The 13,729-nt window shown below is 31.7% G+C and overlaps 1 protein-coding gene across 2 annotated transcripts in view; it reads left to right on the top strand.

The window, feature by feature from the left end:
• Positions 1-12,954, top strand: part of LOC132731289 (sphingosine kinase 1-like) — a 30,324-nt gene extending 17,370 nt beyond the window's left edge. For both annotated transcript variants that reach the window (XM_060717444.1, XM_060717443.1), the window contains 5 exons: positions 2,397-2,546; positions 3,144-3,238; positions 4,576-4,691; positions 7,617-7,837; positions 9,070-12,954. In XM_060717444.1, the coding sequence (XP_060573427.1) occupies positions 2,397-2,546; positions 3,144-3,238; positions 4,576-4,691; positions 7,617-7,837; positions 9,070-9,944 (1,457 nt within the window). In that variant the 3' untranslated portion in view covers positions 9,945-12,954. The remainder of the gene's footprint in view (positions 1-2,396; positions 2,547-3,143; positions 3,239-4,575; positions 4,692-7,616; positions 7,838-9,069) is intronic.
• Positions 12,955-13,729: the final 775 nt, after the last annotated feature.

The following is a 13,729-nucleotide window of genomic DNA, read 5'->3' as shown; positions in this document are numbered from 1 at the left end:
GAGGGGCAAGTGGCTTGAAGTCAACGACCTTAACCACTCGGCCACGGACGCGCCCCATGTTATATATATGTATATAAATATTAACATATACAATGAATATAATCATAGTTTTTTATAGACATTTGCTATAAAGTGACACATTTGCTATGTAAGGACAGATACTAAATATACCCAAAATATTTAAGTTTGTTTTTTATACAAAAATGACCTAGAACTTACTGGTACTCAAGTAACTGCCAACATTTAAGCAACATGATTGTTGTCATTTCTTGATAAATGTTTTCACTCAGAGACAGTGATCATTGTGGGGATTGTTCTGTACTCAACTTCCAAGTATATTATTTTGTCAGTATTCAGGATATTACAACTTGCAAAAACATTACTCTGTTAGTTATCAGGGAATAACAACTTGCAAATATATTATTCTACTAGTATTCAGGGAATAACAATTCATAATTATTCTACTAGTTTTCAGGGAATAAAAAATTCAAAGTATATTATTTTGGCTAGTTTTTAGGGAATAACAACTTCCAAGTGTATTATGCTTATACTGTATTCAGGGAATAACAACTTCCAAGTATATTATTCTATCAGTATTCAGGAAAAAACTATTTCCAAGTATATTATTCTGCTAGTATTCAGGGAATTACAACTTGCAAATACATAATTCTGTTAGATTTCAGGGAATAACAACTTGCAAATATATTATTCCGCTAGTATTCATGCAGTTTATACTTGCTATTATGTTAATCTACTAGTTTTCAGACAGTTTAAACTTGCTATTATGACGATCTGCTAGTATTCAGGCAGTTTATACTTGCTATTATGTTAATCTACCGGTTTTCAGACAGTTTAAACTTGCTATTATTTCAGACAGTTTAAACTTGCTATTATGACGATTTGCTAGTATTCAGGCAGTTTAGTATTTAGGGAGTTAAAATTTGCAATAATGATGTTATTTATAGTTTGTGTAATACTATGTTATGATTCTGATGGCAAAAGTCTGTTGTATTTGCCACTTATGTCAATTTTATGCAAACTTCTACACATTGTTAAGTCATCTAAAACAGCAGAGGTGTATTAGACTTGATGGAACAAATATTGTTTTCAACTAAAACTGTCATATAAAATCATGTCCTTTAGTGGGGTTTTAATTTGGTAATGTCCATTATAATGTACTAAATGACATATTGGTGTCATTATTCCCTGAAGCCATTTACACAATTTCCAGGACATGTAATTCATAATAATGCATTAATAAAATGATCAACATGTCAACTCATGTAATTATCCTTGTAGCCTGCTTATTAATGTGATGATACATAGACAGAACTTATATGTATATAGATTGTAATAACATGTTTACCATGTTTAGTGCTGCCAATGATAATACTTGACTTTGTTACTAGTTTAGATTAAGGCCAGCATACACTTTGTCACAGACGTATTGAGTGACTTTTGTTAACAAAGATCAGTGCACTATTCCTTAGTGAGTCTATTCATTAGTGAGTTCAACTAAGTAGTCCTACTAAGCACGACTGTAGAATTATAGGGATTTCTCAAACATTATCGCGTAAAAGATCTGTCATATTTGGAATTGTTAAAAATCTTTAAATTTGAAGATAATAAATGCATATAATTATACAAGAGATTACAAAAAAAGCAACAAATCTTATTGGTTATTTAGCAGTATGAAGTGATTGGAATGCAATCATATAAAATGAAGATACAAACTTAATGAAAAACCATTTTGTACTTATGTTATATATATAATATACCAATGTAGTTGTTTTACTATTGATTGTGAATATAACAGATCCCATTAATGAATCCTAGCAGAAAGTTGCCTCATCGGCAGTTTCATTAATCTCGAACATTAATATCCCCCCAGGATTTCCCTTTCAAGTTTCTGTGTCTTGTCTAAGTGGCTTTAAAACACGTTTACTAATAATTGATTAAGGTTTTGCACAATTTTCTAGTACAGAAAACAACATTTGGGAAATCTAATGCATGGACTGGTGTCATCCTTTATAATGCTGGTTTATCCTAAATCTAATAAAATATGATTGGCTGTATTGATTGGACACTGAGATTGGACGCAAATATTTGTTCACATTTTTTGTCGGCCAAGGATAGACCTGTACAGTAAAACTTCTTCAAAATTGAGAGAGGAGATGTTTGAGCTTATCTTTAAAACAAGATGCCAAAGCAATAAGAAATATAATTTTTGGGCATATATAATTTATCCTGTAAATTTTAAAAGGAATAAAAAAGGGGCATATTGTTGTGTCGATGTGTTGTTGCAATCAAAGTTTGTCACATGGATTGAGACGTTCCCTATTCATTGATTGTCTATTTATTTATAGTAACAATATGTTGTTTTTTCCCCATTACAGATGTAGACAATTGTCCTGTGCCTCCTAAAGTAAAATTTTTGGTGCTAGTGAACCCACATAGTGGTCCAGGTAAAGCTATGCAGATTTATCAGAAACAAGTGGCCCCAATGCTGGATGAGGCTGATGTCCATGTCAAACTTATAGAAACTGGTAATTGATATGTTCCAATATTTTAATATTCTTAACCTTCAAGTCAAGGTTTTAATTTCTGTATGTTTTTAAAATTTCTGTTTATATTGGAAGTTAACTATATTTCTTAGTTGATCCCCACATGACAAATATTACCAAGACAATCATTTTGAATCATCTCACATTGAAGTTAGTAAACAATTATTTGAACCATACAATATTTCAGTATACAAGCAAAAAAACTGAAGAAAATTAATGCAAAGAATATTGATAAATAAAAGCTAAATATACAAAATAGCAAGATTTTAAAACTACATGTATGTTGATCTATACTTGAAAAAGGATAATAATATAACTGTATGAAATCTGTTGTAGGATGATATTGAAAACCTTTGGAACTGGAAAGTTACCAAACTTTTGTGAAATTTACACCAACAATGCATATTTATTGCCCAGTGACCTCCTTAGTGTCAATATCAATTTTAGATGTTTCTCAGAGAGAGTGAGAGAGAGACAATAAAATGATATTATATATAGTAATTTGCCAGTATTGGCAAAAATCTCTTATTTAGTCTTACCAGGAATGAGTAATAAAATTTTGGTTATATATGATTACAGAGCATGCAGGACATGGCACAGAACTAATGAAATCAATGAATAGGAAAGATTATGATGGAGTGGTTATAGTGTCAGGAGACGGTCTTATTTACGAGGTAAGGTCAATGTCTTATCTATGAGGCAAGGTTGATATCTATGAGGCAAGGTCAATGTCTTATCTATGAGGCAAGGTCTCATCTATGAGGCAAGGTCAATGTCTTATCTATGAGGTATGGTCAATGTCTTATCTATGAGGCAAGGTCAATGTCTTATCTATGAGGCAAGGTCAATGACTTATCTGTGAGGTAAGGTCTCATCTATGAGGTATGGTTAATGTCTTATCTATGAGGTAAGGTCAATGTCTTTGAATTAACCTTCATAAAGAAATTGTTTTTGACAGTGCCACATAAATGTCTAAATTCCTTTCAAAGCCTACAAAAGTAAATTTATGTTATAAATGATTATGTGCATATTTATCTCCTAAAAAGACATTAGTTTAAATAATGCTGCACAGTATAGGAGTGGGTTGTTGGAACAGAAGAGTAATGTTCATTTCGTTGTGCCAATTTGCAGTTAAAAGAAAGAAATAACATTCAGAACTACTATTGATTTAGATTGATATGGTTAGAATTGGTAGACTCGTTAATATCTAGGAGCTCCAGATTTCCTGACAATAAACAGAGAAATATAATGATCATGCTAAGAGTTTGATAAAATCATGACCAAATTGGACTTGTCAGGGTATTATTTGTTTGTAAGATATATATTGGCAGAATTTGGTTTACCACCAATATATGTACTCTCTAAATACAAGGTTTTGCCAAAAAGGGTATAAATCTATATCTAATGTTTTTTTTATAAAATTTATAAATTGTCCAATTATGTTGTTTCTAAAGTGTAATGGTCAATTACAGAAAGAGTTGTAATGTTAAATGCTTATGAATACTGTTCATAAAAAGAATAAATTGTTATAAAATATATCATGTCCACTGTATAGTTTCCTCCTTAGATAATACATATTAATACACAGTGTGGAACTTTCATATAACAACACTTATTCCATGGTTTACATTTTATATAAAAATCAGATGTCCACAAGAAATTATAAGCTCAGTGGGAAATGCATTAGGACTTTTCATCTTAGAAATGTTGGATTTTTTTTGTGTTAATTTGGTTGGAGATCAAATTCCGTCAACTTTAGATTAAATTGGCTGAATGGAAGAAGTTACAATGATATTTATCATCAGTGAATAATGCTATTATTAATTACTAGTACTAAATGACTATCAGTGTTGCTAGTAATGAATAAAGGTAATGATTTTAGTACAAAAACATTGCTGTATCCACAAGATGTGTTCATTAAATATGATTTCATTGATATTAATCAATGTTCACAATGATACAGATAATCAATTTACATATGTCAAAATGATTTTGATATTTTTTTCTACAGGTGATAAATGGTTTAATGAACCGTGACGATTGGCAAGATGCCATAAAGACACCAATTGGTTGTATACCAGGGGGATCAGGAAATGCTCTAGCTTGCTCAATAAACTACTCAGCTGGGTAATTTATTTAATGTTAATTCTGTCATCACCATTGTTATATAATAGACTTGTCTTGTGTGCATTTTATTGCACGTTTTTAGCTTGACTGTTTGAAGAACAGTAGATATGAAGAACAGTGGGGTTAACCTACTCACTCTGACACAATGTAAACTTAGTTGAAGTTTTGCTTGTAGCATTTACCATATAACATATTTAGTTGAGAATACAATATCCATAATATGGATAATGGGTTTTTGAATGGATTATACCCCTTTGTTAATGAACATCACGTTTAATGTCAGGCACTGAAAGTATTAATTTGAAACATCACACATGTCTATGGGATCAGATATTTTGGCCACTTTTTTAGACACAATTCTGTAATAGACTTTCAGCAGATTTAACTTAAATTTCATGGTTTGGCATACAAGTTCTCCATACCCAAAGAAGGTATTCTCTTAGAATTTCACACATGTCTTCATGATAATGATTATAGGTCATTCAAGGCCCAATATAATGAAATTGAGCCATTGTCAGTGAGTTGATTGATCAAATTGCATGGATCATTAATGTCAAGACCTCTTCTAATGTGACAATAGTTAAGTTTTTTATATCGAACAAACAGTCATAAAGCTCTTCTTCATTAAATTAGCAAGGGCACATTTCATATTAAATTTGTTGAAATAAACACAAGTGACACTTCTTCTCATAAGAATAAACTTCCATGTAGTTTGAACTGATACTAGACTTTTAACTGTTTAACCCTTAAGATACTAAATATCTTCAATGGACTTGTCCATCATTCAATTTGAACAAGACTGTCCATCATATATAGGGAAAATTTAAAATGAATACAGAGTGAATAGTAGTGCAGACCATGATCAGATGGCAAGGAAGTGTTCATATAGATAAATACAGTTTCTGACTAAAGGCTAAGGGCTATGTTAACAGGCAAATTCCTGCTACTTGACAAAGATGCATGCACTTTGATAGGGAATGTTTTAAGGAAATAATTGCAATAAACTTCTTGGTTTTAAACAAAGAGTTGTATACCATATTTATATATGTTAAATGTAAAAGAAATTTAACCAGTTTCAATTTGGTGTGAATTACAGGGATGTTTGTTTTTCTTCCTTTTCTGTTTGCTTTGAAGAAGAATTTGAAAATTTGCAGAAGAGCTTAAACCCAATGTCCAGTGTCAAAATAAATGGTCAAAAATGTGTTTGAGGTGTAACATTAAACAAGTTAATCTTGATATACTATTATCTGTGTAATTGATTTACAATGTTTTCATGTAGAACTGGTCATTGTTACCTTGAAACATTTCCAAGTGATGGCCTCACATATGTAAGGTTGTTGGCTTTATCTATAACTAACCATTATGAAAATATTTAACAATGAAATTTAAATCTCCCATTTGTCACCAACTATTCCAGTGTTGCTCAGCAAGTTACGGGGGATGATAGTTCTAGGACTGTTGCATTCAGTGTTGTGTCACTATATTTATGGCCTGATATTTTAATAAAACAGTGACTCACCGGGACAGCTAGAAACCATGACCTATAGTATAAATATAAATATATATTATATGAAAGATATGAAAGGAAAAAGGCCAGTATAGATATATGAAGTTATGAAATGTCAGGTTTAAGGGGGTCAAATCTGGAAGTGATTTGAGTAGGAAGTGAAGATTTAAAACTGTCATTAGATGTCTATAGTGGGGGATATGTACAGGATGACTTAAAATGTCAAGCTCTCAGGCCTTACAAGTAGTTTATTGTTTGTTTATCAGATTTGACATAGTTTTAATACATTTATATTATACTTTTCATAAATTCAAAAAAAATATTTTCAGCTTGAATATTGCTGGCTATACTGTAGGATTGAAAAAAAAAGAACAACAAAAGAATTTGTTTTTAATATTGCTGTACTTGTAAATGGCATTGAGTGTATTCATTGCTAGGTTTCAAGGGTATTGAGGGAGTTTTATTTATCAAATACATGTTCAGGGAAAACTTCCCTGTAGTAAGTGCATATGTATAATATATATATTTCTTGTAAGAAGTCACCAATATGTATAGGAAGCTACAATATTGTGTACATGTTTAACTTGTCTTTTTTTGATGACCCTGTCTTTATAAGACAATAAACATTTTAGTTATTTCTGTTTAAGTCTCATAAATTAGTTATTGTTTCTCTAAGTAGGAATATTGTTGTTCAGGAAAAAGGGTTGATTGATTGATTGATTGATTGATTGATTGATTTTGGTATACCACAGGTCTTATAATATTCATGATGAACTCCATATCTTCTATTTAAAACACAATAAGTGATGTATCAATGTTTAAAACAATATATTCTTCAATATTCTGTAATGCCAAAATGTAAAATTAAATAAACCAAAGCACTATGGAATCTCATTATTTGAGCACCAGCTGGCTTTTGTCTGAAATTTGGTTGTTTTTACCCTGTACTGATTGATTTCAAACAGGGCAAATGCTGCTAAATTTTTTTCTTCTGCCAAATACACTGTGAGCTTGGTATTCTGCAAATTAAAGTCCGTCAGTACCTGAGTTTTCACATAATGTATTATCAATGTTTAAAGTATCTCCAGATTTGTTTTAATGTTAATTTGAATTTTAAAAAAGTGTTCAAATTAGTTATAATGGCTTTTTTTTATTAAGTAAATACGTTTCTGCTCCTGTATCTTTAGACAATGTTTTGTGTTTTTCTGCTTGTGAAAATTTTTACCTCGACCACGAAAGCCCAAAGCCTCCAAACAGCACAGATGCATACACCTTGATGAGCTATCCCTGCCACACCCTCTTAGAGGTCACAGGGTTAAAGATGAGGTCACCCTTTTGGGGCCTGGCTTTCATTTGAACATAGTGCTTTTTTAAGTATGTCAATACAAAAATTAATTCATACAATTTATACATTTCAGTGAATCTGTACAGATTGAAGCTGTGTTACATTCCACATTTATTCTCATCAAACATCGTGTCATTCCTATGGACCTTGTTCTGATACAACAACCTAGACAGCAGATATATTCCTTCCTATCTCTTGCCTGGGGCCTTCTTGCTGACATCGACTATGAGAGTGAACAGTTCCGTGCCATTGGAGAGGCCAGGTTCACTCTCCAAGCTATAAGGAGAATATTTTGTAAGTACTTGTAAAATTTCAGATTTTATCTCAAATGTTTGAAGAATATGCCATTAATAGACATCTTGGTTAAGGTTTATGGTGCAGTTCATTTTATTATTAACTTCAGATGTTAAAATGCCACTATCACTGTTTTTGTGACAGTTCATGTTATTTCATGTTATTTTAAACTAAAATTAAATTTTCAAAATTAAAACTGATAAGAATCAAAATAAGTTATATGTGTGATATAAAATGGTAACACACAGGTACAGGTATCATATCCTTGTCATTTATGAGGAGTAATTAACCCTTTTTAGAAAGAGCTATTTTTTATATCCAAGAAGATGACTGGACCATGTACAGTACATGTATTTGCAAATTCTTTTTTCATTTTCACTTTGATGAAAATTCCCATAAAGATTTTTGACCAGCATTTTGGGAACTCAGTATAATTCTGATTTATTTTGGAATGTGTTAATCTTAGGATTTCCTACTGTAGGAATTTTCAATACAGGTTACTGCATTTTTAAAGCCAAATTAAAGAGACAAGCAAGAAGTTTTAATCAATCACTGATACCTCAGCTCACTTTAGATGATCAGACACAAACCCTATAAATGTCAGCAAATGCACTTATTGTCAAGGTTATTTCAAGAGAAACTAATGTCATCCATGCTTTTTGTCAACAGCTCTTTGCATATCATATTAGGTCTACAGTTTTTATATTCTGTACAATATAGTTTTGTATTGAATATAAAATAAAAATAATAATCCAAAAGTGGGTAAGTTTTTACATCACAAACACAGCAACCTTAGATTATGAAAATCAAACTGTTTATTCTTTATATATCAGGCAGCAAAACTAAACAGTCTTGAATGTTGTACGATTTTTATGTCCGCACAATTTAAATTATGGTTAAATGCTAGCTCTGATTAATTATGTTACCCTTTCTACTCGGGCTCTTGAAAATGATATAGATCTATGTAAGCTCATATAGGAACACATTTTAAAATTTTCTTCTGTTTTGTAGCTTAGATATTTTGTAATGGACTTCTATCAGATTTTTTCAACCTGATGCCAGAATTGGCCAACTCCCTGTGACACTTGATTTAACAGTCTCCATGGTCTGTTATTCTTGTTTTGGAAATAAATTATTTGTAAGGCATATGTGGAAAAAAGTACATTTGTAGGCATTAGCTTTATAACTTTTCCTTATTTTTTTTAGCCTTGAATTTTTTGTTTTTATTTCAGCCTTACGGAAGTACAAATGCAAGCTTTCTTTCCTTCCTGTATCTGAATACATTCCAAAAGCTTCTATAAATAACAACACTAAAAATATCAACATGGAGGGGAAAAACCGGAGAGTTTCTTTTCAGAGCCTTGATAATGTAGCTGAACAGGGTGGCGGTGATGATTTCAGAATTCGTTCGAAATCGGTGCCGACAAAATTATTTCGAGGTAAATCTGATCCTGATGAGATCATGGATGATGCTGAAAATGGTGAACAATTAACTGATATTCGTGGATCATATATATCACGAGAATTTAGTGAAGAAGTTTTTGAAGCAGACGGAAATGAAGAGGATCAAGGAAATGAAGAGATCAAGTTTTCTCTTTCTACAGAAGAAATGGATACGTCGTCTTCTCCACCGGATAAACCTATGAAAGAATCAAACAGTATAAACAGCATTCAGGAAGTGTTGAAACTGTCGAATGTCCCTGGACAAAAAGTGCCATGCATTCTACCTCCGCTCAATGAACCTGTGCCAGATAACTGGGTCACTATTGAAGATGACTTTGTTACTATTTGTGGAACATATCAGACACATTTAGGAAGTGATGTAATTATGGCCCCTGATGCTCGTTTTAGTGATGGTATTATTCATCTATGCATAGTTAGGGCTGGGATTCAGAAAGGGGAATTAATTCAGTTGATGGGGATGTTGGAGAAAGGAACGCATATTGATCATCCCTCGCCACATATTGAATTAGTTAAAGTTCTGGCATTTCGTCTGGAACCTCAGGGTAGAGAAGGAATTATAATGGTTGATGGGGAAAAGGTCGACTCTGATTCATTACAAGCTCAGGTGCTCCCAGGACTTGCAAATTTGATGGCAATACAGTAAACAAATAATTATTTTGTAGAACCGCAGATGCTTTTTTATAAACATCTACATGAAATGTTAATGATAAGCTTGAATTTTGTAGTGGTTACAATGATACAAGTTCTAATGTGCCAAATATTTGTTGAGTTTTTAGCTCACCTGTCACAAAGTGACAGGGTAAGCTTTTGTGATCGCTTTTCGTCCGGCGTCCGGCCGTCCGTAAACTTTTACTTTAAATGACATCTCCTCATAAACCACTAAGCCAATTTCATCCAAACTTCACAGGAATGTTCCTTTGGTGGTCACCTTTAAAAATTGTTCAAAGAATTTAATTCCATGCAGAACTCTGGTTGCCATGGCAACCGAAAGAAAAAACTTTAAATATCTTCTTTTAAAAAACCAAAAGAGTTAGAGCTAAGATATTTAGCATGAAACATGTTCTAATAAGTGTCTACCAAGTTTGTTCAAATAAAAGCCCTGGGGTCAAAATTGGCCCCGCCCCGGGGGTCATTGATTTTCCCTATATGCATATAGTAAAAACTTAAACAATCTTCTTTTAAAGAACTCAAAGAGCTAGAGCTAACATATTTAGCATTAAACATGTTCTAATGGGTGTCTACCAAGTTTGTTCAAATAAAAGCCCTGGGGTCAAAATTGGCACCGCCCCGGGGGTCATTGATTTTCCTTATATGTGTATAGTAAAAACTTCAAAAATCTTCTATGAAAAAACCAAAATAGCTAGAGTTTAGATATTAAGCATGAAACATCTTCTAGTGAGTGTCTACAAAGTTTGTTCAAATAAAAAGCCCTGGGGTCAAAATTGGCCCCGTCCCGGGTGTCATTAATTTTCCTTATATGTGTATATAGCAAAAACTTAAAAATCTTCTTTGAAAAAACCCAAATAGCTAGAGTTTAGATATTAAGCATGAAACATCTTCTAGTAAGTGTCTACAAAGTTTGTTCAAAATAAAAGCCCTGGGGTCAAAACTGACCCCGCCCTTGGGGTGTCATTGTTTTTAGATATATTTGTATAGTAAAAACATAAAATTTCTTCTTTTAAAAAACCCAATGAGCTAGAGCTTAGATATTTAGCATGAAACATCTTCTTATGGGTGTCTACCAAGTTTGTTCAAATAAAAGCCCTTGGGTTGAAATTGGCCCTGCCAGAGGGGGGGGGCAGGTCATTGTTTTTCATTATATGTGTGTAGTAAAAACTAAACAACATCATTATATGTGTGTAGTAAAAACTAAACAACATGAAACATCTTCTAATGGGTGTCTTCCAAGTTTGTTCAAATAAAAGCCTTAGGGTTTAAACTGGCCCCACTGAGGGGCCACTTGACAGGTGAGCGACCTCAGGGCCATTATGGCCCTCTTGTTTTAGATTTTAATTTATGCAAAGAAAATCTAGCATATTTGAGATCATATAACATTATATTTCCCTAAACATGCAACATTAATTAATTTTCGGACATTTGCATCTTTTTTATATACATGTATAATTTACTTTGCTTTTGGGTCCAACAGTATCGAAAAGATGGAAAGTATTTTTGAATTCAGATATTTTTTTAATTCTAACCAATCAATCAGATGATTCACTCTGAATCTGCTTTCATTTATTTAGGTCAATTTTAGCTTGTTTGAAAAACTTATGTCATAAAGTTTTTGTTTTTTTTTCATTTTGCATCATTTATTGTGGAGTAGTTTGAGTTCTTAATATTTTTGTTTTGTTCCAATAGAATAAAATTGATGTATATACATGTTTATAGTAATTTATGTAGATAATGAGTTGTAATTTATATATATCAAATTAGGTGAAGAGAAATATCACTGCCATTTACAAAGAGCTTTTTTTGTGTTGTTAATTTATGCTGTGTTATGAATGTGTGTATACCAAACCGCAGATCAGCTTCCAGTTGTGCAGGTCATATCAGACGTCACAATTTAAACGCAACATGGTTATGACTGAGTGTACTGAAAGTTATGATGGCATTGAGTGAATTCTTGTACCTGTAATTGTTGGCATCATCCTCAGTGTGTAAATGTATTAACCTGTACATTGCTAAATTTATATAATGGACTTGTCCTCTTTTAAATTTTTGAACTTTCAATTGTCAAAATAAGATGGTTTGGTAAAAAAGAAACTAAGATTAAGTACACTATAGTATAGAGTCCAGTCAGTCTAAAGGTAGTATGCTTGATTGAACCTGATCAGACTACATATACATGCAGACAGGCCGGGCTGTGTACTGATGACTTAGGTAAGTCATTAATGGGGGCTTCATTCAAAGAGTATATATTGATTGTTTTATGTCAATTAAGGAAAGAATGATGCCTAGTGACACAGTTTAATATACCAAACTATATGTTACTTTATTCATCTCATCAGCTTGAACTTTAAACAAATCTTTAGTATTAAACTTCACTGTGTATAACCTAAAAACAGGAATGTGAAAATAATGCAGGAATTGTGAAATTGTATTGTTAAATCTGTGTAATTTATGTCCAGCAGAGCAACATTTAAAGTAAACTGACCAATTTAATTTATGGTATAAACCAAATTGAAAGAAATGAATTTGAGGATAGGGTGCTAAGGCATTATATTTTAAACCTCATTAAAAAAGTTCAAATACAGCCACAGATAGGTGAGATAGGCAATATCACTGCACAATTCCTGAGTTTTCAAATGCTTACTTAGGGGTTATACACATTTACCTTGTTATATACCGTACATATCTTGTTGTTTTTACTCATTCATTCATTCTTTTGTAATTTTGGTCTTTTTTATAAAGATTTTAGTGAGAGCTTCTGTATAGGGTAATTGCCAGAAATTTCGAAAAGAAAAAATTAATATATTTCCTTTGAATTGATAAATATATAATTGATTGAAAAAATGACTGTGATATTTTTTATATTTGAAACTCAAAATTGTACACTTGTATGGTAAAGCTATAAACTTTTTTTTTGCGATAGCAAATAAGCCAGTTGCTTGTTGAGTGATTATAGTTTAATGTTTTGTATGCATGTTTGTTGTGTCAAACAGTTAGTTACACTGTAACAGTAGGCTTCTATTGTTCTATTTTCTTTTCTTATGTAATGTGATTGTAATATGAAAATGCAAGTCATGTAGACATATCATGTATTTTTTAACCTTTACCACAATTAATATCACAAATGGACTTTTTCACCTTTCAAAATGGACTGTTTGTCATTTTGCAGAAAAATTTCAAAATATGTACTCCCTGAAAACCAAACAGTGCAGACCATGATCAGATAGCATAGATATTTCGACTGATCTTGGTCTTCAATGGTCATGTAAATAAGATTATTTACCATCAGCAAGCTTAGAGTTAAAAATACAAAGCACTGCTTTAATGAATACTAATCATAAAATGTATTTCCATATTTGATACATAAGTACTTGACTGAACCAAGATGATTATTGAAATTGAACTTGTAAACAATTTTAGAAAAATCTTTTAGCAAAATGATCAACTGTTTTTCAAAGATAATAAAAAACTTGGAATAAATTAGGTTTCTGAAATGTTGCATACTATCTACAATGCGTTTATTGTATTGTAATTACATTGTACATGTATATCAAACAATGTCTAATAATAAGTTAATTTTGTATTTGTTGTCCACCTCTGTAGTTTGCTCGGGAAGTATAATCATAAACATCTTTGTATTGTAATATTTCTGAATGATTTTACTCATAAATGCTTAGAAACATAGACTATAAGAAAATTGTCTATTTTTGTTGTGATTACATATAGTTAGGAAAGGGTCAGTCACATTGTTTTTAT

Source organism: Ruditapes philippinarum, unplaced genomic scaffold (assembly GCF_026571515.1).
Source record: "Ruditapes philippinarum isolate M1 unplaced genomic scaffold, ASM2657151v2 ctg5249_1_1_1_1, whole genome shotgun sequence".
NCBI lineage: Eukaryota > Metazoa > Mollusca > Bivalvia > Venerida > Veneridae > Ruditapes > Ruditapes philippinarum.
Note: the sequence above shows the minus strand (reverse complement) of the source record. Positions and strands in the feature narration are given on the sequence as shown.